The following is a 23355-nucleotide window of genomic DNA, read 5'->3' on the forward strand; positions in this document are numbered from 1 at the left end:
CCTGATCTTGAAACAAGGACTACATTTGGATCCAGACGAAACCCCTCACAAGTGCTTAACGTTGACAGGTTACCTTTTGACTCTCCATGAGAACCTACGGGAAACTCCGCTAACCAATGCCTATTTTGTTCATGGTTTACTGATGGTCATTAAAGAAGGAAAATGGTAAATACTGTGCTGGGTAGGCCACTGCAACTCCCTTTGAAGTCACTGATGTGGAGCCTTCAGCTTTGGCTACCTCAGCCCGAAAGCTGAGTTCTATGCCCTTAATGCAGCTGTACCTTTAGCCAAGGGTAAAACCGCAAACATTTATGCCAATAGCCAATATGCCTTTGGGGTAGCTCACGACTTTGGAATGTCATGGAAACAACGTGTCCTTACCTCTGATGGGAATAATGTTAAGAACGGCTCCTATGTCCAAAATTTATTAGATGCCATACTTCCGCCAGCTGCTCTGGGTATTATTCAAGTTCCGGGCATTCCAGACACAACTCGCCGGGGACGAAGTAACCCACCGCACCAGTATCTCTGCCACAAATGCCGCTCTCAAGGAAACCAATACCCAGACCTTTGTCGTGGTCCAAAGGGATGTTCTCCAAAAAGGTAAATGTTGGAAAAATTGACAGGAGATACCCAGCAATTGGCAACAAAGAGGGAAAAACAATACTGGAAACGTAATTGTTGCCTTACTAAAAAGAGATAACTCTGGTTTGAGCCCAATAACAATTCATCCATATCACAAGTTCTGAAATTTCCACTACTTACAAATGGATACACATTACAGGCACCTGGGTGGCTCAGTAAGTTAACAGGCCAACTCTTGATCTTGGCTCAGGTCATGATCTTGGGGTCCTCTGACTTAGCTGTGTCTGGTTCCACATTCAACGGGGAGTCTGCTTGAGGATTCTCTCTCCATCTCCCTCTGCCCATTCCCTCACTCGCAGGCTCTCTAAATCAATCAATCAATCTTTAAAAAAACAAATGAATATTCGTTAAACCACTGGTCTACTGACAAAATGATAGCACTCATGAACCAATGTTGCTGAGAAAAGGTTAAGAAGTCCACTAACATACCTACCTCACTTGTCCCACCTGTCCAAAATACAATCTCAGGTACCTGTCCATACTGACCCTGGGCATTTCAAAGTACCCAACACAATTTCAGGTTTGGCAAATGGGTTTCATACAGCTTACCCCATCTCATGGTTATAAATGTTTTAGGTGTGATTTGTGGGTTTTCTCACGGATCATAGCTTTCCCTTGAAAACAGGCCAGTGCCTCCTCTGTGGCTCTTGGATAAGGTTATCCATAGGGGTGCTTGGGGCTCATTCGGTTGAGTGTGCAACTCTTGGTTTTGGCTGAGGTCATGATCTCATGCATTGTGGGATCAAGCCCCATGTCAGGCTCCGCACCCAGTGGGAAGTCTCCTTGAAGATTCTCTCCCTCTGCCCCCCCGCCACTCTCTCTAAAATAAGTAAATCTTTTTAAAAAAAATTTTTATTATTTATTTTTCAGTAAATCTTTTTTAAAAAGAGTAAAGATTATCCCTGTATGGAAAACCTCTCTCAAACTTCATAGTGGCCAGAGAACCCATTTTACTGGCCAGGTATTTTGACATTTCTGTGCTTGGCCAGTTTTATGACACTTTCATTGTGCATATCAACCTCAATCCTCAGTTCGCTAAATGCACTAATGGCACTATTAAGACTCAGTTGGCAAAACTTCTAGAGACTCTCCGATACCTTGGCTATGGCTGTGAAATCTTCGAAGCCTCAGATCCACCCCCTCGGGAACTCATAGACTTTCACCCTTTGAGGTAGTCACACGATGTCCAAAGCACTTGGCCCCTGCCTTCTTTGACCCACAGGTGAGAACACTGTGTGAAGGCCTAATTACGTCTAGTAAAGATAAGCATGCCTTGGTGGAGCAGTCTTCTCACACAGCACTGCCCAGTGACCTTAGGCATCATACTGGGCAACCTGGAGATTCGGGCGGTTAGAAAAGACGTCTCTGGACTCTTCAGCCCCACTAGAAAGGCCCGTCGGGAACGGCTAACCAACCCTTGTGACACCAAACTCCAGGGAACAGACTCTTGGGTTTCTGTAACACCTCTAAAGAAAGCACCGACCCTTGATTGGCTCTGCACATCATCTGGTGACTTGAAAGTAAAGATTTCTTGGAATCGAAGAAGACATCTGACGACAGCTTTCCCAAGATGTGCAAAACAAGCCTGTGTACCTTTTTCACTGTAGCTTCTTCTTTAATGGGAAGACAGTGCCCGTCTGCATTTTCCAAGCCCTGGCAAAAAAGGGGAACATCTTTTGATTGTGGCCTTTCAGAAACAGCCTCATGATCTTGGGACAAGTTAATTTTCACTTACTTTTTTTTATGGCTTAGAAGGTTCAGAATTCATAAGTCTCTTTCATCTGAACTATTAACGGACTTTAGATTCATCTCCTAATTCATGGTCTCTAAATTTGCAACCTTACAGGCTGTATTAGCAATAACCCATTTGCTTTCAAATAGTTTTTTGAGATGACAGTACTATTTTAAAACATCTTTGAAGTCTTGCTGTTTTGCAAAAAGTTCATCAGCTCTTGCTTCATGTTCATATCCGTGCTCTATCTTCCCAAATGCACTTGGTTCACTCTTTCAGTGTGCTCTTGCAGTATTCGCTAGTCTGTTTTCACAATCACTTTAAACAAACACTTCCAAGAGGAATACATCACTCTGGGTTTGCCTTCATAGGAAGAATCTTTCTCCCCTAAGTTGGAGTAAGTGCCAATAAATATTTTGTTTGACTTTCAGACCTAGGGTCCTTGTTTAGAACCGTCATACAATTTGAAATTGTAACTTCTAATTTGTGTATAATTTTTTGTATTTTGTTGACTGTTGAGCTTTTTAAATTTTTAAAAAATGATCACCCAATAAGGTGATGCTGGCTCGATGCTTCAAGAATCTGAGTTTCTCCCTCCTAACCTTCCTTATTCCTCAAATGTGGCCTTAAGTGGTTTCCACTTGCAACGCACTTTCCTTCCAATTTTGGACATGACAACCTTCCTAGTACTGAGGGACAAAACCAGTAAATATAAAGACTCTGAGTACTGATCGGCAATGCATTCAAAGAAAGATCTTAATCAAAAGGGGGGAAATGTGGAAATTAATAAAAGGAAACCTCATTTAGAATGGAGTCGGGAGGACAGCAGGGGGTGCTCTCATGTTTTGCACTAGTTGTCAATTGCAAACCCAACAGGAAGAGATGGACCTTGCAAGCCAATACTACTTTATTAACCTAGCAGGAGGAAGGAAGATTTCTTCCTCACCCTGGCAACAATGCAGCCAATTAGGGACAGTAACCGCTCAGCCAATGAGAAACCACTGTAGTTCCAACACCCAGTTTACTCCAGTAAAACTGGGACTTTTAGTTTATAACAGCCCTTCCTAACTTCCCCTTTCCTCTATAAAAAAGCATTCTTCACCTTTGTTCTCCGGACTTGCTTATGGTTTTGCTAAAACTCACTTGTCCTGGGTTGCAATCTCAGCTATTCCCTAATAAACTTTTTTTTTTCTGGTAAAATAAGGTTATTTTTAAGGTTTTATTTTTAAGGTTATTTTTATTTTTATTTTTATTTTTAAGGTTATTTTATTTTTATTTTTATTTTTTATTTTTAAGGTTTTATTTTTTTTATTTTTAAGGTTTTATTTTTATTTTTAAGGTTATTTTTATTTTTATTTTTATTTTTAAGGTTAACACAGGAATAAGAGAGGTGGCATCAGTAAAGATTCTGCAGGTAGTAAAATAGTAAGAGAATAGTTTAAAAAGTTTGACTGCTTAAATAAAATGAACTCCTTAAATGACACAAACCACCAATGCACACTGTAGGGGAAAAAAGATAACTTCTATAGATCTATATCTACTATGAAAATTAAACTTGTAATTACAAATCTTCCCATAAAATAAACTCCAGACCCAATTATTTCACTGGTGAATTCTCCAAAACAAGGAATAACACCAATTCTTCACAAACTGTTCCGCAAAATTAAAAATCGGGGAATACTTAACCAACATAATGTGTAAAGCCAGTATTATGGTGATACCAACTAAACCCAGGCATTAAGGAAAATTAGAGACTAACATCCCGCAGGAGCATAAATGCAAAAATCTTAAAAAAAAAAAAAAGGCAAATAAATACAAAAGTACATAAAAAGAACACATCATGACCAAATGGGGCTCACCTTAGAAATGTGAGGTCGGTTTAAGTTTTTAAAATTAGTCAATGTAATTAATCATTAAAAGACTAAAAGTGTAAAGAAAAAAAAAAGCCCTAAGACTGTGGTAACCACTATCCAAGAGATTCTCTTAGACATCCCTACCTGTTGTGGAGTCCCCTTCCACTTAGAATAAGTCAGGAATGTTAACACATCACTTCTAGGAAAAGGTTTTAACAGATACCGTGGTTTTGTTTTTGTGTGAGCTCTCTACCGGATCACTTGATTTGGAACTGTCTCTAAAATGGAACACTTTCAGCAAAAGTATGAAAGCAATGGAATGAGCTACTGATGCACAGGACACTGATGAGTCACAAGGTAATTATGCAGCGTTAAAGCCAGGTACATAAGAGTACGTATTAAAGTGTTACCTGTGTACCTAAATTTTTCCATAGATATAAAATTCTGGGAAATGCAAAGAAATCTACAGTGACAGAAAGCAAGATGAACGGTTGCCTGGGAATGGGTAAGGGGGAGAGGGACTGTAGGACAAATAAGAAAACTTGGCTTCGCAGGTACAAACATGTATCAAAACTTATCAAACTGTATACTATAAATATGTGCCGTTAATTGCAGAAAATGCTTCGACTGATTGCTCTAACAGTGACCATAACCATAAGAGACACTAATATGGGAATCCTGAGAATTTCTGTAAAACCTCATTGCAAAGCCATAGTGATGGTAACATGTGGATGTACCTTTTTAAGAGTCACATTCCCTACAGTTTGCTCCTAACTCCAGATTAATCAGTATCTCTGTGCCAATTATGATACCTATCTAGTCTTTTTAGGGGACAGTGACATCTGCCTACTAAATAATAGATTTCAGGGGGGCACTGGCAGGTCCCAGAGGGTCAAGTTCTCATCAAGAGAATATGGGACTATGAAACATCCCTCTGGATCAAGGCAACCAATTCATACTGCTCCCAGATACACCAGAGGCTGTCACAACTGCCCACTGCTCAGGGTGACCTTGATCACACAAATAATCTTGGCATACAGGCCAAAAGATTAGGCCCACCAAGATCAGTATTCTTTCATAGGAGGCCTTCAGCAGTAATGCAAGTTAGGCTAAAATGGGAGCTGTTCTTTGCTTGCCATTCTGCTAACACCACTGAGACACAACATTTGGAGCTCTCACAAAAGCTGTTCCTCCCTTCGTGCTGGCAGAACCCCTTCTGTTCTCGATACAATGGACAGAGTGAACAGAATCCCCCAAAATATAGTTTAAAACCTAAGACATTTGTTGCAAAAACAAAACAATATGAGATGGGAATTCCTAAGGCAGGTGACTTGGAGGCTGGACAAGTCTATCATGAGTGCAAAATGAGACCGACAAAGCCCATGAAAAATGGAAACCTTCTTCGCAAGCAGCCAGAACAAAGCTTGCAACCTTCTGACCAAAACTAGGTCACGTCCATGCTTGTACTAGCTGGTGGAGAAGAAGGCAGGAAGGGGTGAGGATCCTTAATGGGCTCCAGGTACTGATGACTCCCTCTAGGGAAGGGAGGAGGAGCAGAGGTCTGCCTATTAGAAAACGTTTGGGGGACTTACACACAATGTGGGACTCTGCCATTCCATACATGGCTGTTGTTTTGTTTTGTTTTTCAGAGACACGGGCAGTGACAGAACTCTGGCAAGGCTCCTGGACAGGTTACAGAGTGCAACACTGCACCAGAAAGCTTCCCACATAGGTGGCATTCAGAACATGCTTTAATGTATGAGGTTCAACTTCTGGCTGATGGCTACTCACGAAGGCTAATCTCAGAGCTTCTCTCTGCTGTCAGTCACTATGTTGAACAAGGAAACGGTGTATTCCCTGCCATCCTAAGGCCTTTCTCCAGTGTGAACTTTCCAATGTCGGATGAGGGAAGCTCTTTGCCTGAAGGCCTTCCCGCACTCGCTGCACTTATATGGTCTTTCTCCAGTGTGAATTCTATGGTGCTGAACAAGTACATGTTTATGGCTAAAGGCTTTTCCACAGTCATTGCACACATAGGGCTTTTCACCATTGTGAACTCTCTGGTGTGCAATAAGGTCAGAGCTCTGGCTAAAGAACTTCCCACATGCAATGCACTCATAGGGCCTTGCTCCAGTATGAACACTCCAGTGTTTAATGAGTCTGTATTTGTGACCAAAGTATTTCCCACATTCGCTGCACTCGTAAGGCCTTTCTCCAGTATGGATACTCTCATGCTGAACAAGTGTGGATTTGTGGCTGTAGGCTTTCCCACATTCACTGCACTTGTAAGGCCTTGCTCCAGTGTGGACTCTCTGGTGTACAATAAGGTTGGAGCTATGATTGAAAACTTTCCCACATATGCCACACTCGTATGGCATTTCTCCAGTGTGGATCCTCTGGTGCTGAGCAAGTATGGGTTTGCGGCTGAAGGTTTTCCCACATTCGCTGCACTCATAAGGCCTTTCTCCAGTGTGGACTCTCTGGTGCTGGACAAGTGAGTCTTTGCGGCTGAAGGCTTTCCCACATTCGCTGCACTCATAATGCCTTTGTCCACTGTGAAAGGCATCCACACATTTGGTGTTACTGTTTGGCTTCCACTTACTATGAGGGGCATGGTGCTGGAAAATGCTTGAGCTAGTTGGGAAGTCCTTATAACCCTTCCCTGTAGTAAAAGGCATCTCCAATGGTTCAGGAGGGGAGCTGTTCACCAGCAAGGTGCTGCCCTTGTCCCCTCTGAAGGGTTCCTCTCCACTGCGCTGCTTCTGGTGATGAAGGTTTGCACTGAAGCGGAATTGTTTCCCACATGCCCCACACATGTATGATTTCTGCCCAGGGTGCGTTCCCTGGTGCTCAGCCACGTGCAAAATGTCTTTCAAGACCAGGCCACAAGTCTCACAGGGGCGGGCCTTCTGGGTAGAAGGACCTGCCTTGGGAGTCCTGACCTGTGACACTCCCACAGAAACGTTCTGCTCAAAAGCTATCTCCTCATCCTCCATTCCATGCCAACAACCTGAAAGCAGACAAATGGAGAGGAGAAGTGCAAACTGACACTGATGGAAGAGGGAGCCTCATTATAAATGTGTGTCTAACCAAAACAAAATCAAGGTCATAGGACTGCTGTCAGAACAAGAGGCCCAAGCTCATGCCATGCAGTAGCTGGCATCTACAGATCATAGAATGGAAGAGTCCAAGGAAAAAAAAAAAAGAAAAAAGGAATGGAAGAGGCCCTGTAGGGTACAACCCAGGAAGAACACTTCACCTGGGGACAGGTGAGAGCCGTGCAGCTGTGTCTACTGAATAGCTACCACTGAACAGCTGGTATTTAAGGACTATTTGGGGTATGTGCACATCTCATAACATACTAAGTACAGGCCAGTGTTGGGGAGCACTGCAGAGGGAGCAGTGGAGAGGAACAGGTGAGATATGGAAGCAGAGGTGGGCAACAGGCAGAGGCCAAAGGTCAGAGCACAAGACAAGTGTGTACATGGGAAAATAAAGTGTGGGGAGAGAGGTTAGGGAATGACCAGAACCCAGCCCCAACATCACATCCTTCCCCACTCCCATTCCCGAGGGCCACACCCACCCTGAGCCTCTCTGGTCCTGGCTGGAGTAGCATCTGCCCAGTCAGATCCCCAGGGCTTGCTGCCCAGCTCCAGTGAGGTAACCCCACGGGACATGGAAGATTCATATCCTAAGGAGAAGACGAGACAGGTAAATGGCCAGCACTAGTCTGGGTAACCCACAACCCAGAGAAGAAAACTAAGTATGAGAAAAATAACCTCAAAGTAGGGTCTTGCACAAATAGCTCAGTGGTCTCAGCAAGTGGTGACCACTCTGGTCCCTGCAATTCCTGACCCAGGCAGGCCATTGGAAACATCAGCTAGAGGAAGGGGTCAGAAACTGGGGCACAGGGGTGCATGGATCTGGACAGGGCACCCAGTCAGGGAGAGGACAAGCTCTGATACAGGAAGGACTGGACTGCCCTTGGGATATAGGGGAGAGGCAGAGCCCAGTACAGGATACTGGGGTGGGTGTGATGGCCTTACCCAGCGAGGCCATAAGTGCCAAGTTCTCCAGCATCACATCTCGGTACAGGAGCCTTTGAGTCTCATCAAGGAGCCCCCACTCCTCCTGGGAGAAGTACACGGCCACGTCCTCAAAGTTCACCTGTCCCTGCCACAATGGGGAGAGCCGAGTCCATGAGCAGCCTCTCTCCCAAGGACCCCCATCCAGGCCCCCACAGATCTCCCTCCTGTACTTCTTCCTACCTAATTCCTCAACTCAGAGGAAATACAGGGACTGGGTGCCAATGGTGTCCGCACTCTCCTAATTGTTCCTTTGATTACTGTGTCCACCCACAGCAACAATAGGCGGGTGGTCAGAGAGGCACCATCTAACCTCTGGGCCTGGCCTGCAGGGCTGCACTCTGCCCTACCACCTCCTGCCAGCCAGTTCTCCTGGGGCTGCTAAGATCATGCTATCAGACAACCAAAGTTGGGCTCACCTTTCTCCTTTAAGTTCACGTTACTTTGCATGTGCGCATTATTCTTTTGGATTATACTCTGTCTCATGACTCTGGCCCCCTACGCAGTCACTGGCCTCCACCATCACCTTCCTGGCTCACTAACTGCACTGCACTGTACATTCCTCCTCCTAAACCGCCTACACACCATCTTCTACTTTTTGGATGTCTGCATCATGAACCCCTCCACAGATGTCCAGTCCCATCTCCAGCAGGTCACCTGACACCTCCATTCGGTGTTCTCTGGAACATCTTAGACTCTTCCCATGGGCAACAAATTTAAAATCCTAATATCCAATCTGAGTTATGTCTACCACTGACTTTCCCAGCTGATGGAGCATCTACCCTTCCAGCTGATAAGGGCTAAAATCTTGGGGTTCTCTCTTTCTCTCTCATATCAAAAAAATAAATAAATAAAAATCTGATCCAACACTTCTCCCACCTACACAGCTACCCTCCGGCCCATCCCTTACTACCACTCATGTGGAATGTTGAAGCAGCCTCCTCCCTGGTCTCCTCCTGTACACCATAGCTCCCTTTACCCTCACCATACAGTCTGTTCTCAACTTGGCATCCAGAGGGGGCTTGTTAAAACCTGGATTAGATCACCTCCCTCCCCTGCTCCACACCCCGATGGCTACACAACCCTCAGAACAGAGGCCTGGCTTGTCAGCTGGCCACTCCAGACCTGACTCCTGTCCACCTGCTCCTGATTCCTACCATACACGGGGGAGACCTGTTGTTTCTTGAAAATTCCCATCTCAGTCTCTCCTCCAAGTATATGCACGTTAGTTCCTAGACCTGGAACAACTGTCCACATCTTATTCCAACAGTTACCTAAAACTGGAACCCTTCTGTATAACCCCTGGCCTGGACTCAGAATCCTGGGCTGAGGATATCTCCAGGGTCCTCAGACTCAAGAGCTGGGAGAGTGTAAGTAGGGTGTTGTATGACACCACAATCCTGGAGACCATGTGGGTGGGGGTGGGACGGATGAGAGCACAGACACCCTTCCCTCACCTGTAGAGGGTCCATAATTACTTCTGAGTTCATTGGAACCTGTGGGAAGAGGGAGACTGTGAGAGACAAGCAACCACGAAGGAGCTCATGCCCTGCCCTGCCACAAACACCCAGGGCTAACTGCCTACCCTCTGTGCCTAAGTCTTTAGGGCCACCTAACAGCTGTGTTACCTCGGACTAGGTCTGTCTTTCTGTACCTCACCTAACCTCGTTTGTTTGTTTGTTCCATAAGCAGTCTATGAAATATTTTTAAAGCCTTCGGATTGCGTCCCTCCCCTGTTTAGAACCTTCCATACCCGGGGATGTACTGTATGGTGACTAACATAATATAATAAAAAATCAGTAAAAAAATAAAAAATAAATAAAAAAAAGTAAAATGGAAAAAAAAAAAAAAAAAAGAACCTTCCATACCTCCCGGCACGCTCACAATGACGGAAGAGCTGCTCAAGCTGTGACTGCAGGTATAACTCCTCCTCACACTCTGATCCTTTCACACACCAACGGCCCCAGGTTTCCCGAAGGCTCCGTTTGTGTCGCTTCCCAAGCCTTTGCACATGCTGGCCCCTCCGTCCGCGACGTCCTTCCACACCCCACCATACCGGCGATCTGAAATGGGGCCCAACCAGGGGCGCCCCTGCTGTCTGGACACAGGGACCTAAGCTGCAGGGACCTGAGTCGGCTCTCATTCGAGGTTCTGGGTTCAGAAACAGAGGTCGCGGGAGGACGCGAGGACGCAACACCCACCTGCGCCGCGTCCGTCAGTGCGGCCGCCGCCACCGGAACCTGTGGACCGGGAAGGCGCGCGGAGGGGAGGGGGTCATTAATGGTCGACAGGTGCGAGGACGCGATCCTCAGGCCCGCCTCTGTTCAGGGGAAACAACGCCTCCTCTCGCGTTTGCTCTCTCGTATCACTTAGGCCTGACACAGCGATCTGGAAACTAACCTGCTGGGTTAATCCAAAAACAAACAAAATGTCTGCTCAACGAGGGAACGGAAATCCCACCCTGACGTCTCCCGCACCAACAGAAACACTCCTCTCCCGGGCCTTCATTGGCCCAGCACCGCGGAGAATCCTGGGTAATGTAGTTTCCTCCGAAACCACACAGGCGAGGGGCCTCTGCGCGGCTCCGGAGCAGAGGCCACCACGTAGCTGGTGGCGCCTACAAATTGCGTCTTCTTGAGGTCGCTTTCCCTTAAAGGTGCCGTTCCCGTATCCCCGATGAGTGTAATCTGTAACGCGTTACAGAAGTGTTTAGAGATATTATTTCAGGACTCTTTACGCAGAGAACGCGCACCGAAAAATTCAATGGACACACCATATGCTAATCTCACTCAGATTTTTATAGCTGGAAGCTAATAAGCATTGTTATCAAATAAATCTTGTAGCCTGCATCTCTAGAGTTAGTTTCGTGAGCCTCAGCATTGAGGGTCAGGAACAAGAGAAGACGCCAGACACCCGACGGTGTGGAACATGAAGAGGCATGTCAAGCACTGCTAAAGCACGTGGGCAATGTTTGCATCTCTGGTTACCTCAGAAATCATTCCTCCTGCCTGTATAATCAGTGATTGTGTAGAACACAGATGTAACACTTTTTTACAAGATAATATTTCTGACTCTGTATACAGAGAGGTATTCAATTCCTTACAGGTATGTTACAAATCTCTGAGAGGAAGGCGATTTACCAAATGTCATTCAGGATTCAGGAGGGCAATAAGAAGAGTCTCCATGCAGAAGAAAGAGCCACAGAATTAATCGGCCGTCGACTTAGAGCCCTAATGTCTTTCCCACGTCAAAGACCATACCTATAAAACTATCATCCTGTGTAAAACAGAATATATAATGTTTCTTAGGCATTCCTTGTCGCTTGCTCCCCTTACATGACCCTCTGCCCCCCGGAGTTCACCCGACATTTTCGATAATCATGCCCTTGATGTCTTTATAGTTTTACCACCTATGTTTATTTCCCTAAATGACAGCCTATAGTCACATGCCACATTGAGGCCTGAACTAAAGAACTAATGCCACTTGGGTCTCTATCATTTCATGTTCTCAACTCCAATACTGACTCCTCACCTCCTTTCTAGAGTACTTTTGCTAGTACTTAACACCTACTTCCAGAAAATCCCAGGAAGGAGTGAATGCTTCATCTTCTTTTGTTCTCAGGCATTCCAAGCAGTGATGGATTCAGTCACTGCTCAGCCCACAAATAAAAGGTACAGAAGAATTGGGGAAATGAAGACTGACTCAAAAGAAATGGAGTCAGTGGTAAGGGAGGTGCTGGGAGAACACATACTAAAGTGGTGGCATTTCTTTTACTAATGCTTCCTGGTGTCAACAATGGTCCAGCATCCTTCCAACCTGCAGGGAGTTTGCTTTGTGTCTGGAGATGAAAGGGCAGTGGGAACACGGAGTAGAAAGGGATGAGGGGGGGAAATGTGGGAGTGACAGTGTCTTGGCTTACGGTTTTGAAGCCCATTGTCCTACTTGAACACCAATGTTGGGCCCTTAAAATTGGAAAGGGCACAGATGTGTGGGGTGAGGGAGGAAGGTGAACACTTGGGGTCCACAACTATCCCCCCACCTCGTTCAGAACTGCGTCATTTTTCCCTCACACATCAGGCATCGCTTCACCACCGCTGTCTTTGATATTGGACATCGCCTTGGTAAGGGAAGTTTGGTAACGTACAACTGGTTCAATACGAGGAAACCAATGTATTGTGGCTCTCAAGACTCTCTTGAAGCCCTTCAAGAGAAGCAAAGACTGTAGTACTCGCTGCGCAGGGAAACTGAAATCCAGGGACATCTACATTTAGGATAGTCTCTGGAGGAGAGAAAGTATGGGACAGTTCTTTTTTTTTTTTTTTTTTTTAAGATTTTATTTATTTATTTGACAGAGAGGGACAGTTCTTGACCCAGATTTCTCCTGCCCGCCAACTCTGCCAGGCAGGCCACTTTCTCCACGTTGGGCTCGGTGGGAACTACATTACCCCGAAGGCGCTGCGCGCCGCGCCGCCTGCGCTCTGCCAATGAAAGCGGACGTTTCCTCGCACGCGGAACGCGCTGGGCGGGACTTCTGCCGCGGCCGCGGGGGCGGGCGTTTTGTGGTCTCTGGGGCTGCTGTGTCTGATCAGAGGTTCGGGAAGGCTGCTGTGGAGCTGGGGTGACGAGAGCGGGAAGCGGCGAGAGAAGGCGGTCCGAGGTTCGGTCGCCCCGAGGGATCGGGGTCGGGGGTGCGCAGACGGGTCCTCCCGCCCTCCGGGCGCCGTTCCGCCCGCAGAGTCCGATGGCGGCGGCCGCGCAGAGGGACTTGGCTCAGGTAGGCGCTGATACCCGGGCGGTCCCCGCGCAAGCTGAGCCCTAGGGAGCGGCCCCCCCTGGGTCCGGGACAGTGAGGCGCTCGTGTCCGCGTTTCTGCCAACCAGTGTGATAGGGAGTGGGAGGGTTATAGGCACAGGACAGGGCCTGAGCTCGAGTCATAAACTGGGGTCTATCTCGTGTCCACAGGGAACAGCTTGAGAGGGGACAGGTTACAGTGGAAAGGCCTGGGCCTTCGTTCTGAGGGCTCTGATGGCCACAGAGGGTTGTGAACAGAGGAGGGACGGACTCCCATCTGTTGCTCAAAGTTTTCGAAGGCTATTTAGGGAACTCAAAGGGATGGTGTAAGGAGAGTGGAGGAAGTCCATACAATGGACTACAGGAGAGTTGTGACCAGGACTGGACCGTACTGATGGCAGTAGAGGGACGGACTGATAGATCTTGGAGGGATTTTAAAAACTGAACAGGATGCATCTGATGCATCAGAAGTGGCTGTGAGAGAAAGAAGGGAATGAAGGACCATCTGTGTTTCTGTTTGCCTTTTTGTAAGTGTTTCCTGAAAATATCTGGTAGGATGGAGATGGGGAGGTCAGTGCACGGAACAGGTTTCAGGGAAAAGAGTAGGAGTTGGATTTGGGATAGGGTAATGTCCAGCGCAGGTGTCATATGGGTGCTTGCTCACTCACATCTGAAGTCCTGGGGAGGGATCTGGGCAGAAGATATTCAAGAGGTGGTTGATACTGTCCTGGACCAGGGCAAGGCCTGGGACTCCTACTTGGGAGGGAGAATCTTAAAGTTCTTATTTCAGATGTGCCTGGACGGTGGGGCTACTTTCAGAAGGGTGATCCCTGTAATCCTTAGTGGTTCTGGTTGGTGTGTACAGGAGTGGAAGGTTATAGGGTCTAAGAACCCGGGACTGGAATGGAGACTGAGATGTTCAGTGGTGTGGGCTTGCCATTCTGGGCTCAGCAAGCCCTCAAGTCCAGTCCTTGTGGAGAAAAGGAAAGGTCAGGTGAGTGGAGCAGCCCCTTTTGGTGCTTAAGTGCCCCCAGCCTTCAGGGCAAGAGGGATGAGTAGCTGGAAAGGCCCCCAGCAGGACTGCCTTTAAGATAGTGTGTAGCAAGCAGCCAGGTTGCCACCAGGACTAGTATCTACTGTTTCTTCAGGCCCAATCCCCAGTTTATTAACATGTGAGTTTATATGAAGTGTTTATTTAAACATTAACTGGTAAAAATACATATATGTTTGTATATATACGTTTGCACATGTGTGTATGTATACACGTGTGTATACACATACATACGTAGGCATTAAAATAACATGGGTTTAACAAGTTAAATTGATGTAAGACTTACTGATTGAAGTTTTAATATACTTCTAAGCATCCGATTAAAATTAAATGTCTTTTTTTTTTTTTTTTTTTTGGATTTATTTATTTATTTGTCAGAGACCACGCACAAGCAGGGAGAGTGGCAGGCAGAGGGAGAAACAGGTTCCCCACCAAGCAAGGAGCCTCATGCGGGACTTGATCCCAGAATCCTGGGATCATGACCTGAGCTGAAGGCAGACGCTTAACTGACTGAGCCACCCAGGTGTCCCTAAAATTAAATGTTTTAAATATCATATTCTTTTAGTTAAAAGGCACATACAAAACACATTTTCAATGCCTATCAGTTTATTTGCACTGAAAATGTTGACAGAAGTGTTAATTATGAGGACAGTAAAAGTCACTACTTAGTACTTGACACATAGGAAGGAATTCAGTACAAATAATAGCCCCACAGGGTGGGCACCACTATTATCCCCATTTCACAGATGACAGCACTGAGGCACATGGAGGTTGAGTATTTATCTGAAGTCACACAGCTGGTAAGAGGCATCCCTGAGGACTGAGGCCCAGATGATGTGAAGGGCTTGGGTGGGCCTTTGTGGCCCAACACTGTTCCCTGCTTCTCATGGCTTTGCTTTTCTATAGGTTCGTATTGCTGCAGATTTGCTTCCAGACCATGCAGAGGTAAGTGGGAGGTATCCCAAATCCTCATCCTATTCAGTTCCCACCTGCGTGGGCTGTAGATTCTGTGACTCTTTGCCTGCTGTTCTCCCTCCTCTTCCATCGTAGATCCCTGGAAGATCAGGGGCCTGAGTCCAGACCAGGAATTACATGGATTGGTTCCCATTTCTGGCAAGCAGTGGCATGGCATTTATAAGATATTACATTCACGGTGATAAACATTAGAAAATGCTAGAGGTGAGGCTGGGCTGGGAATGCTCATGCCACCTCAGGTCTCTATTATGTCTGGTGGAAACAGTAGGAAACAAATTAGACCTGGAATGGAAGCCAGGAGCTGAGCCTCTATTCTGGAGTGCTGGGAGCCAGGGAAGGTTTGGAGCAGAAGAGGGAGGTGATAGGACCAGACTTAATGAGCTCCTCCTGCTGCACGGCAGAGAGCAAACTGGGGAGGGGGCGGCTGCAGTAGTCCAAGTGAGTGCTAGTGGTGGCTGTGGAGGTGGGACACGTGTTGGAATCTGCATCTGTTTTTTCAGTAGGTCCAGGCAGACTTTCTGATGTGGAGGGTGGGAGAAGAAGTGGAAGGGTTAGCAGTGACTCTGAGATGTAGCAGTAGCTAGGAGCAGGCAAGTACCACCATGTCAGAATTGGTGGTAAGAGTCATTTTCAGTGGGAATATTAGGAGTCAGGTTTGGGCTATGTTGAACTGTGATGCTTCAGAGACCCACAGGTGGGTGTGTCGAGTGGGCACCTGGACACATGAGTGTGGAGTTGAGGTGATGTGGTCAAATTGGAGACACCCACAGTACTGATGGTGTGTGGACCAGGATGGCTGTATGGATCAGATTTGGCAGGAGCATCATCAGGTAACAAGAAGGAGAGTGTGGGGCCAAGTCTCTTGCTGGACACCTGGATGGGGGTAGTGGGCTTCACAAAGACACATGAGGGAGAATAGTGTCCCTGTGGTCAGGGTATAGGCATGAAGAGGGTCTGGCCAGTGGACATGAGACAGATGTGGAGACAAGGCAGTGAGGTGACAGTGAAGCTGGTGCCACTGCTTATTTTTTCAGCTCTGGGATCCCCAGGCTCTTGTTCTGACCCTTGCTGGGACCAGGGGATTAGTTTAAGATAAAATGGGATCCTCTGGGACAATCGGAGGCCTAGCATGAGAGACAAGTGGACTTGGGCTTGGGCTTTGAATTAAGCATCAGAGGAAACTGAGATGGGTAAGGGGACACCTTCGCAGCACAGAAGTGGAAGAGGGCCGAGGGTGTCTGAAATCTGTGTGTGATTCCTGGTGGCTGAGGATGAAGCAAGGATATGAGCCAGGCAGGAAGACCTTGAAGGCAGGCTTGCCGGTTGCCTCTGGCAGTCAACGTCATTGGAATTCTGGGACAGAATGGGATTCTGATTATATTTGCCAAGCACCCTCTGGATGGCATGTACACACTAGCGTGTGGTGAGGCCAGGGAGATGCATGATGTGGTGGAGGGGGTGCTGGTGGCAGTGAGGGTTGGAGGGATGGCAGTGAAGGGAGGTGTGGTACAGCATTGTGCATGTTGGGTGGGAGTGTAAACTGATGGCTCCAGGCTCTTGTACTGGGGGCTGAAGGGAGAATAGTGGCCCAAGTTAGTTGTTGGGGAAGCACAATCTGGGAGATCCCAGGTGAATTGTCTGGCAGGCCTAGAGCTCAGATGGCTATTACCTGCCCACCTGTTGTTGCTGAGGACTGAACACAGTGCCTGTTGGGACAGTGAGGAGCAAGCAGGTCACATCAGTGGCACCAGGACTTGGTATTTCCTCTGAGGTGGGGGAACTCTGGAGGAGGGTGGACGTTTGTGAGGATGTCTAGAGTGCTGGGAAAGGAAGCTACTACACATCAGCTCAACTATCCTGTCTTGACAGGGCCATGTGACCTTTGAGGATGTGGCTGTCTACTTCTCTTGGGAGGAGTGGGGGCTCCTTGACGAAGCCCAGAGACTCCTGTACCGTGATGTGATGCTGGAGAACTTTTCACTGATGGCCTCTCTGGGTAAGGTCCTCACAACCCATTCTAATGTCCTGGGCTGGGCTCTGCTCTTCCCCTTTACCTCAGGGGCAGGTCTCGCCTTCCCAGAGCTGGACCGTGGGCATTTCTTCCTTCCCTGTGCACTTGAGTACGTGTTGTGATAGCCTCGGTTGTGTGCACCACCCCTTCCCTTCTTGAGCTGCCTCAATACTTGCTGCCCCAAAGCTGTGCAGGAAAAGATGTGGGAATTAGAAGTCTTGCAGTCAGCCTGATGGATCACACCCTGTTGGCCTCTCCGTGGCCCGGGGATGCTGGAAAGATCTCTGGCAGCTCCGTGCGCCAGGTTCTGCTCTCCTTTGGCTGACACATGGGATGTGCCTGCACCGACATGGCAACTGCTTCACTGGGTTGTTTTTGCAAGAGTCTCCTCCAAGATTCTTCTGTAATATTTCGTTTTCTTTTCTGTGGGCTGTCGTGGGGTCGGTCACTTTGACCCTTCTGTGTTCTCTCTCCCTTAGGACTTGCATCTTCCAGGACACATGAAATTACCCAACTGGAGTGGTGGAGAGAACCCTTTTTGCCTCCCTGTGAAGTCTTGACTGCAGCCATGCCAAGAGGTACTTGGAGGGCGGAGCTGGCAGGCGTGAACTCAGGGATGGGCTCAGGTCATGCCAGGAATCCTTTGGCTGGGCCCTGATGATATGGTGTCAAGGCACGGTCCACGGCTGATTTCCATCTTTTCTCAGTTGCGCACTTATTATGTCTACTCTGATTTCTGACCCAGAGCCGTCCCCCACCTCTCTATCTGTCCTACTGCTCCTTACTCCCCAACAGTGGCCTGCCTTTGTCTTCTTCGTGAGGTGGTCAGTCAGGCACAGCCACAAGAGGAGACGCAGGAGCAGCTCAGGAGAAAACAAAGTTGATTATGCTCAACAGGTCTAGAGAGACAGTCACAATATGCTGGGGTGGGGGGGTGCGTGGGAGGTGGTTCACAGGGGAGGGAGCACCCAGGGAGTGGGCTCAACCAAGCAGGGGGAAGGAGAGAGTGAGGACCTATGAGCAAATGCTTTTCCTGGGGGCCGGTGGGGGGGGGTGTACGAGAATAGGTGCCTTCAGCTCAAAATATCATGTGAAAATTGAACTTGGCGGGCCAGAGGATCTTTAAGTAAATTATGTATCTTAGGCTCTTGAGTAATGCCAGCAGCTGCCTCATCTCTGGGGCTCTCTGTGAGCAGGAGCTGCAAGCCCGTATTAAATGCTCTTGGTAACCAGTGAGCTCCTTTACTCCATCTCTTTGCATGAAATCTTTTAGAACAGTTTGGATTTCCAGTCTTGTGAAGACATGAGTTTTAGTTTCTAATTCCTTGTGATCTGTGTTCTTGACCTCCTGGGTCTGGAAAGATCTTGGCTGCTTCATTCCTGTGGCCCCCCCCCCCATCTCTTAAGGTGACCTCAGCTGGATTGGAATCCATTGAGGAGAGCTGCGGTGGCTGGATGTCCTTTTGGGATTGGTCCCAGACCTTGGGAGCAGAGTTGGCAAGTTGATAGGCAGCAGCATGAAGCAGAACCCAGAAGGGTTTCGAAGGTGTCTACCCTTGTTGAATTATTGGCTGACTTCCTCTGGTTATTGAGAGGTGTTAGAGATCCTGGGCCATAAGAACTTGAGCCACTTAACTCCAGGGATGGGGCCCACTGATGCCCACGGGCTTGGGAGGCAGAGAGCCGCAGCAGCCACACACAGTGAGGGGGTTGCCGCCAGGACTGACCCTCACAGGGTGCCGTGGTGGACTTCCCATGAAGGAGAGGCAGTATCCCTGCTTCGGACTGAGGAGCAGCATGGACTTGAATGGGCACGTGAAAAACCTCCCAGTCCTGGTGCCATGAGTCCACAGGAGTTATCTCCTGAGGGTTACCGAGCCCTCCTCTGTAGACAGATCAGCTAAGAGCCAACAACTGATATACATCGTTTCTTTGGCGGCTGCAAGGAGGTTACCCTTCCACTCTCACCCTTGCTTACTCTCACCCTCGATTCCACTGGAGACTTCATGATGTTTTTAGCCAATTCTACCAGTCTGTTCCTTACTCAGGGAGCACCAGGAGAATACTCCCCCCTCCTCACCAGCACCCTGTTGAGTCAGGGCTGGCCAGTAGTGAAGTCTCAGGGTATTTTAGGAGAATGAGCTCCACAATTTAGGGTGGAAAGCCTTGGCAGTGCCTGAGAGAGGCAACACAGAGCAGCTCAGAGCAGCACACGGGAACGCCAGCACGACACCCAGCCTTCCCAGGTGGTAGACAGCCAGTTAGTAAGCCAAGCAGTTAAGGGGCATTTCTTAGGTCCTCCCTCACCTGTGAATGATTGGCATCAGAGACCATCCTGTTTGCTATGTAAATCGTTTCGTATTCTCTTATGAGAATAGGCGCAGCCACGACAGGAGAGGTGCAGGAATAACAAAATTTATTATATTCACAGGTCCTAGAGAGACAGTCACTGCACGCTGCGGGGGGTGGGGGTGGGGTGTCACGTGGGAGGGAGTCCCAAGGGAGTGGGCTCAGCCAGGCTGGGAGAAGTAGAGAGGACCTGTGGACCTTCACTGGGAGTCAGGGTGGGATGCACAAGAAAAGGAGTGAGGGGATTTCACTGGTGCGTTTGAATGGTGCTAGGTCCCAGTCAAGGGGGAGGGTGGGAAGGAGGACCTGTGGCAGGGGCCCACATCCCACTAGTGTATGTGGTCGCAGAGTTCATGGCCTGTCTGTGGGGAGGTTGAGGCAGGAGGAGAATATGAAGTTTTCGAGATTATGATACAGGCTTTCACAGAACGTGTCATGAGGTGTGCGTGTATCCTTAATAGTCCCTGACCACACCCTTCTGCCCTGTGTTTCTGGGTTATCAGCAGCCTTGCTGAAGGCCATTTGCAGAGGGGTAGTTGGAGACCCAGCCTCTCCTCCCTGAGCTGCCCTCCTCCATCCTTGTGTCCTTGCAGCTCATGAGGCCTCCCACCAATCTGCGAGCTTGCCAGGTCCAGCGTGGCACAGTAGGCCCTTCCTCACTGAGCCTCAAGCCTGATTCTGCCAGCAATACGATGGACTATTTACTGGGTGTGTGTGACACGTTTGTAAGCATGCTATGTCCTCCCACTAATTTCTTTGCTTTCAGGTTGGCGGCATAGAGCAGAGGCTGAGGAAGCTCCTCGTGAACAGAGTGTTTATATAGCAGGAGTGCTCAGAGCAAAATTTCAACACCAGAAGCTGCATTGTGGAGGGAAACCTTCAAGAAGAGAAGGTGGGGAGGGTGGGAAGGACTTCCCAATTAGTTCTGGTTTTCTCAACCATCAGGTGACCCGTGGCGGAGGGGAGCCACAAAGGAGCACCAAAAGTGGGGAGGCCTTTCACCCTGGAAAAAGGCATTACAAATGCAGCGAATGTGGGAAAGCCTTTGGTCAGAAATACTTACTTGTTCAGCACCAGAGACTACATACTGGAGAAAAGCCTTATGAATGCAGTGAATGTGGGAAATTATTTAGCCATAAATCAAACCTTTTTATACATCAAATAGTTCACACTGGAGAAAGGCCTTATGGGTGTAGTGAATGTGGAAAATCCTTTAGCCGCAATGCCGACCTCATTCAACACCAGAGAGTTCACACTGGAGAAAAGCCTTTTACATGCAGTGAATGTGGAAAAGCCTTCAGGCATAATTCCACACTTGTTCAGCATCATAGGATCCACACTGGAGTGAGGCCTTATGAGTGCAGTGAATGTGGGAAATTCTTTAGCTTTAACTCAAGCCTCATGAAACATCAGAGAGTTCACACTGGAGAAAGACCTTATAAGTGCAGTGAATGTGGGAAATTCTATAGCCACAAGTCAAGCCTTATTAATCACTGGAGGGTTCACACTGGAGAAAGGCCTTATGAGTGCAGCGAATGTGGTAAGTTTTTTAGCCAAAGCTCTAGCCTCATGCAACATCGGAAAGTTCACACTGGAGAAAAGCCTTTTAAATGCAATGAATGTGGAAGATTCTTTAGTGAGAATTCCAGCCTCGTTAAACATCAGAGGGTTCACACTGGAGCAAGACCTTATGAGTGCAGGGAATGTGGGAAATTTTTTCGCCACAGCTCCAGCCTTGTTAAACATCGGAGGATTCACACGGGAGAAATGCCTTATGAGTGCAGCAACTGTGGGAAATCGTTTAGCCAGCGTTTCAACCTCATTCAGCACCAGAAAGTTCACAGTGGAGAAAAGTCTTGAATGCAGCTAATGTGGACAAGCCTTTAACCAGAGGTCTGCCCTGATTCAGCAACAGAAACTTCAGTCCACATAGGCCTAATGAATAAACGTGAAGAAAGGCTTCAGCCAAAGGCTTAACCTTGTTGAGCACCAGAATGTTCAGACTAGAGAGAGGCCTTAGGAGTGCAGTACACACGCAGTCTCCTGATTAACCTAACTGAAAACTGAGAGGAGCTCTGAAAGTAGCCTTTATGAGGGAGCCAGCAATTGAACATCATTCATCCAAATATGCTGACATACTGCCTCCTGAGAAGCTAAGCCTCTGCCTGGGAGCTCTAGGGAGAGGGAGTCCTGTGTTCTTAGATGTATTAGTCTGGAGTGGAGTTTCCATCTCTATCATTGGAGTGGGGAGAGAGGGAATGGTCTTAGTTCAAATGTGACTGGCTCTTGCTGTTCTTACTGAATATTAGATGTTCTTGATTAAGTGTTTCCTCATTTGCTGTATACCGTAGGACCATTTCCAGAGACTTTAACTTGTGTTTTTATAATTTCCCCAGTGTCAATGGGAAGCAGGCCTGCAAAGCTCCTCACACTGTCATGCAGGAAGTTGATCTAAAGATTTAATTTTATAAGAACTTGCCAGCTTGTGTTCTAGATGGTTAATGCCATTTCATATTTCTTCCTAGAGTATTAGATTTCCAGTTTCTTCACATCATTGCTGATCCTTGTATGTAACACATGGGCCATTCATTTCAGCCGTTCTAGTAGGTGTGTGGTGTTAACCTGTCTCTCTAATGACTCAGTGTTGAGCATTAGTCTTTGTGTTTATCCACCACCCATACATCTTCTTTAGTGAATTATCTTTTCATGTTTTTTTCCTACTTTTAGAAAAATTGGTTGGTTTCTTATTGTTTTGTGATTTAATATATTCTACATAGAAGTTCCTTATTTGATATATGCTTTACCAATGTCTTCTCACGGTCTGTGCCTTTGATTTTTGTTTTTTTTTTCTCTTTTTTAAAAATTTTCATTTCTTAACAATCTCTTTCCTAGGGCAGAATTTTCATTTTCAGGAAGTTCAATTTATTTATTTCTTAGCGACTGCATGTTTCGTATTATATTCTTTTTCTCTTATGGTACTATATCGTTGCTTGTAAATAAAAGCCTTATCTGAGTATGCTGGAGTCTTATGAGTCCTTACCCAATCCTGTGAAATCTTTGTGGATTTAAATATACATAAAGATTTTCAGTGTATGTAGACATAGTTACCTGTGTACATATCCACTAACTCTTCTGAGAGAGCCTAGACAGCAGTGGCATTCCAATAGGCGTGAGCATATTTAATGCACAGTTATTGGTACAGTTTTTCAGTAAAAAAAAAAAAAACCCAGAACTCCTTAGAGGCTATTTCCAGGTTGGTACAGGAAGGTACATGAGCCTAGGAAATATTCTTGGATCAGTCGAGAAATGCTCACAGAATGATGTTGATGTATTAGCTTTCTAGTGCTGTCCTAACAGATGACCGCAAACCTATAGCTTAAACAACACATTATATTATAGTTCTGTAGATCAGAAGTCCTACACAGGACAGGTCTCGATAAGTTAAAATCAAGATGTTTGCAGGGATGTGTTCTTTTCTGGAGTCTCTAAGACAGATTCTGGTTTCCACTTATTTGAGCTGTTGGACAATTTCAATTTCTTGTGGTTATAGGACTTATGTTTCAGTTTTCTCTGTGGCTCTCAGCTTAGGGTCGTCCCTGGAACATGTAGGAACTTCTATAGCATATTTAAAGCTAAAACAGTACCAACTGTATACAAAGTCTTACAAAACAAAGCTCAGGGGCACCTGGGTGGCTTAGTCAGCTAAGTATCTGCCTTTGGCTCAGGTCATGATCTCGGGGTCCCAAGATCGAGCCCTGCATCGGACTCCTTGCTCAGTGGGGAGTCTGCTTCTCTCTCTGCCCTTCTCCCTGCTCATACTTACTTGCTCTCTCTCGCTGTCCCTCAGATAAATAAAATCTTTT

The 23355-nt window shown here is 47.1% G+C and overlaps 2 protein-coding genes across 6 annotated transcripts; one reads left to right on the forward strand and one right to left on the reverse strand.

The window, feature by feature from the left end:
- Window positions 1-5959: 5959 nt before the first annotated feature.
- On the reverse strand, window positions 5960-11480 carry ZNF772 (zinc finger protein 772). Of its 5 annotated transcripts, XM_008706525.2 has the most exons (6): window positions 10517-11480; window positions 10184-10413; window positions 9773-9811; window positions 8277-8403; window positions 7814-7921; window positions 5960-7240 (listed from the first exon to the last, which is right to left on the reverse strand). In XM_008706525.2, exons 3-6 carry the CDS (start codon window positions 9803-9805, stop codon window positions 6096-6098), a joined length of 1413 nt encoding a protein of 470 aa, XP_008704747.1. In that variant the 5' UTR covers window positions 9806-9811; window positions 10184-10413; window positions 10517-11480; the 3' UTR covers window positions 5960-6095. The 5 variants fall into 5 exon arrangements, with proteins under 5 accessions (XP_008704747.1, XP_008704748.1, XP_008704746.1 ...); XM_008706526.2 differs by lacking the exon at window positions 10184-10413; XM_008706524.2 differs by having other exon boundaries at window positions 10184-11480.
- Window positions 11481-12870: 1390 nt separating this feature from the next.
- Window positions 12871-22506, forward strand: LOC103677262 (zinc finger protein 773). The gene is made up of 5 exons (XM_008706531.2): window positions 12871-13089; window positions 15064-15102; window positions 17002-17128; window positions 17623-17721; window positions 20259-22506. Exons 1-5 carry the CDS (start codon window positions 13057-13059, stop codon window positions 21350-21352), a joined length of 1392 nt encoding a protein of 463 aa, XP_008704753.2. The 5' UTR covers window positions 12871-13056; the 3' UTR covers window positions 21353-22506.
- Window positions 22507-23355: the final 849 nt, after the last annotated feature.

This window comes from Ursus maritimus, unplaced genomic scaffold (assembly GCF_017311325.1).
Source record: "Ursus maritimus isolate PB19 unplaced genomic scaffold, ASM1731132v1 scaffold_19, whole genome shotgun sequence".
Lineage (NCBI taxonomy): Eukaryota > Metazoa > Chordata > Mammalia > Carnivora > Ursidae > Ursus > Ursus maritimus.

Coding starts and splice junctions, on each gene's coding strand:
- ZNF772 (XM_008706526.2), bottom strand. CDS start 9,805: ATGAACTCAGAAGTAATTATGGACCCTCTACAG. Junction 8,404..9,772: donor TAATTATGGACCCTCTACAG/GTGAGGGAAGGG, acceptor CCATTGTGGCAG/GGACAGGTGAACTTTGAGGA. Junction 7,922..8,276: donor GGCACTTATGGCCTCGCTGG/GTAAGGCCATCA, acceptor TCTTCTCCTTAG/GATATGAATCTTCCATGTCC.
- LOC103677262 (XM_008706531.2), top strand. CDS start 13,057: ATGGCGGCGGCCGCGCAGAGGGACTTGGCTCAG. Junction 13,090..15,063: donor CGCAGAGGGACTTGGCTCAG/GTAGGCGCTGAT, acceptor GCTTTTCTATAG/GTTCGTATTGCTGCAGATTT. Junction 17,722..20,258: donor GACTGCAGCCATGCCAAGAG/GTACTTGGAGGG, acceptor CTTTGCTTTCAG/GTTGGCGGCATAGAGCAGAG.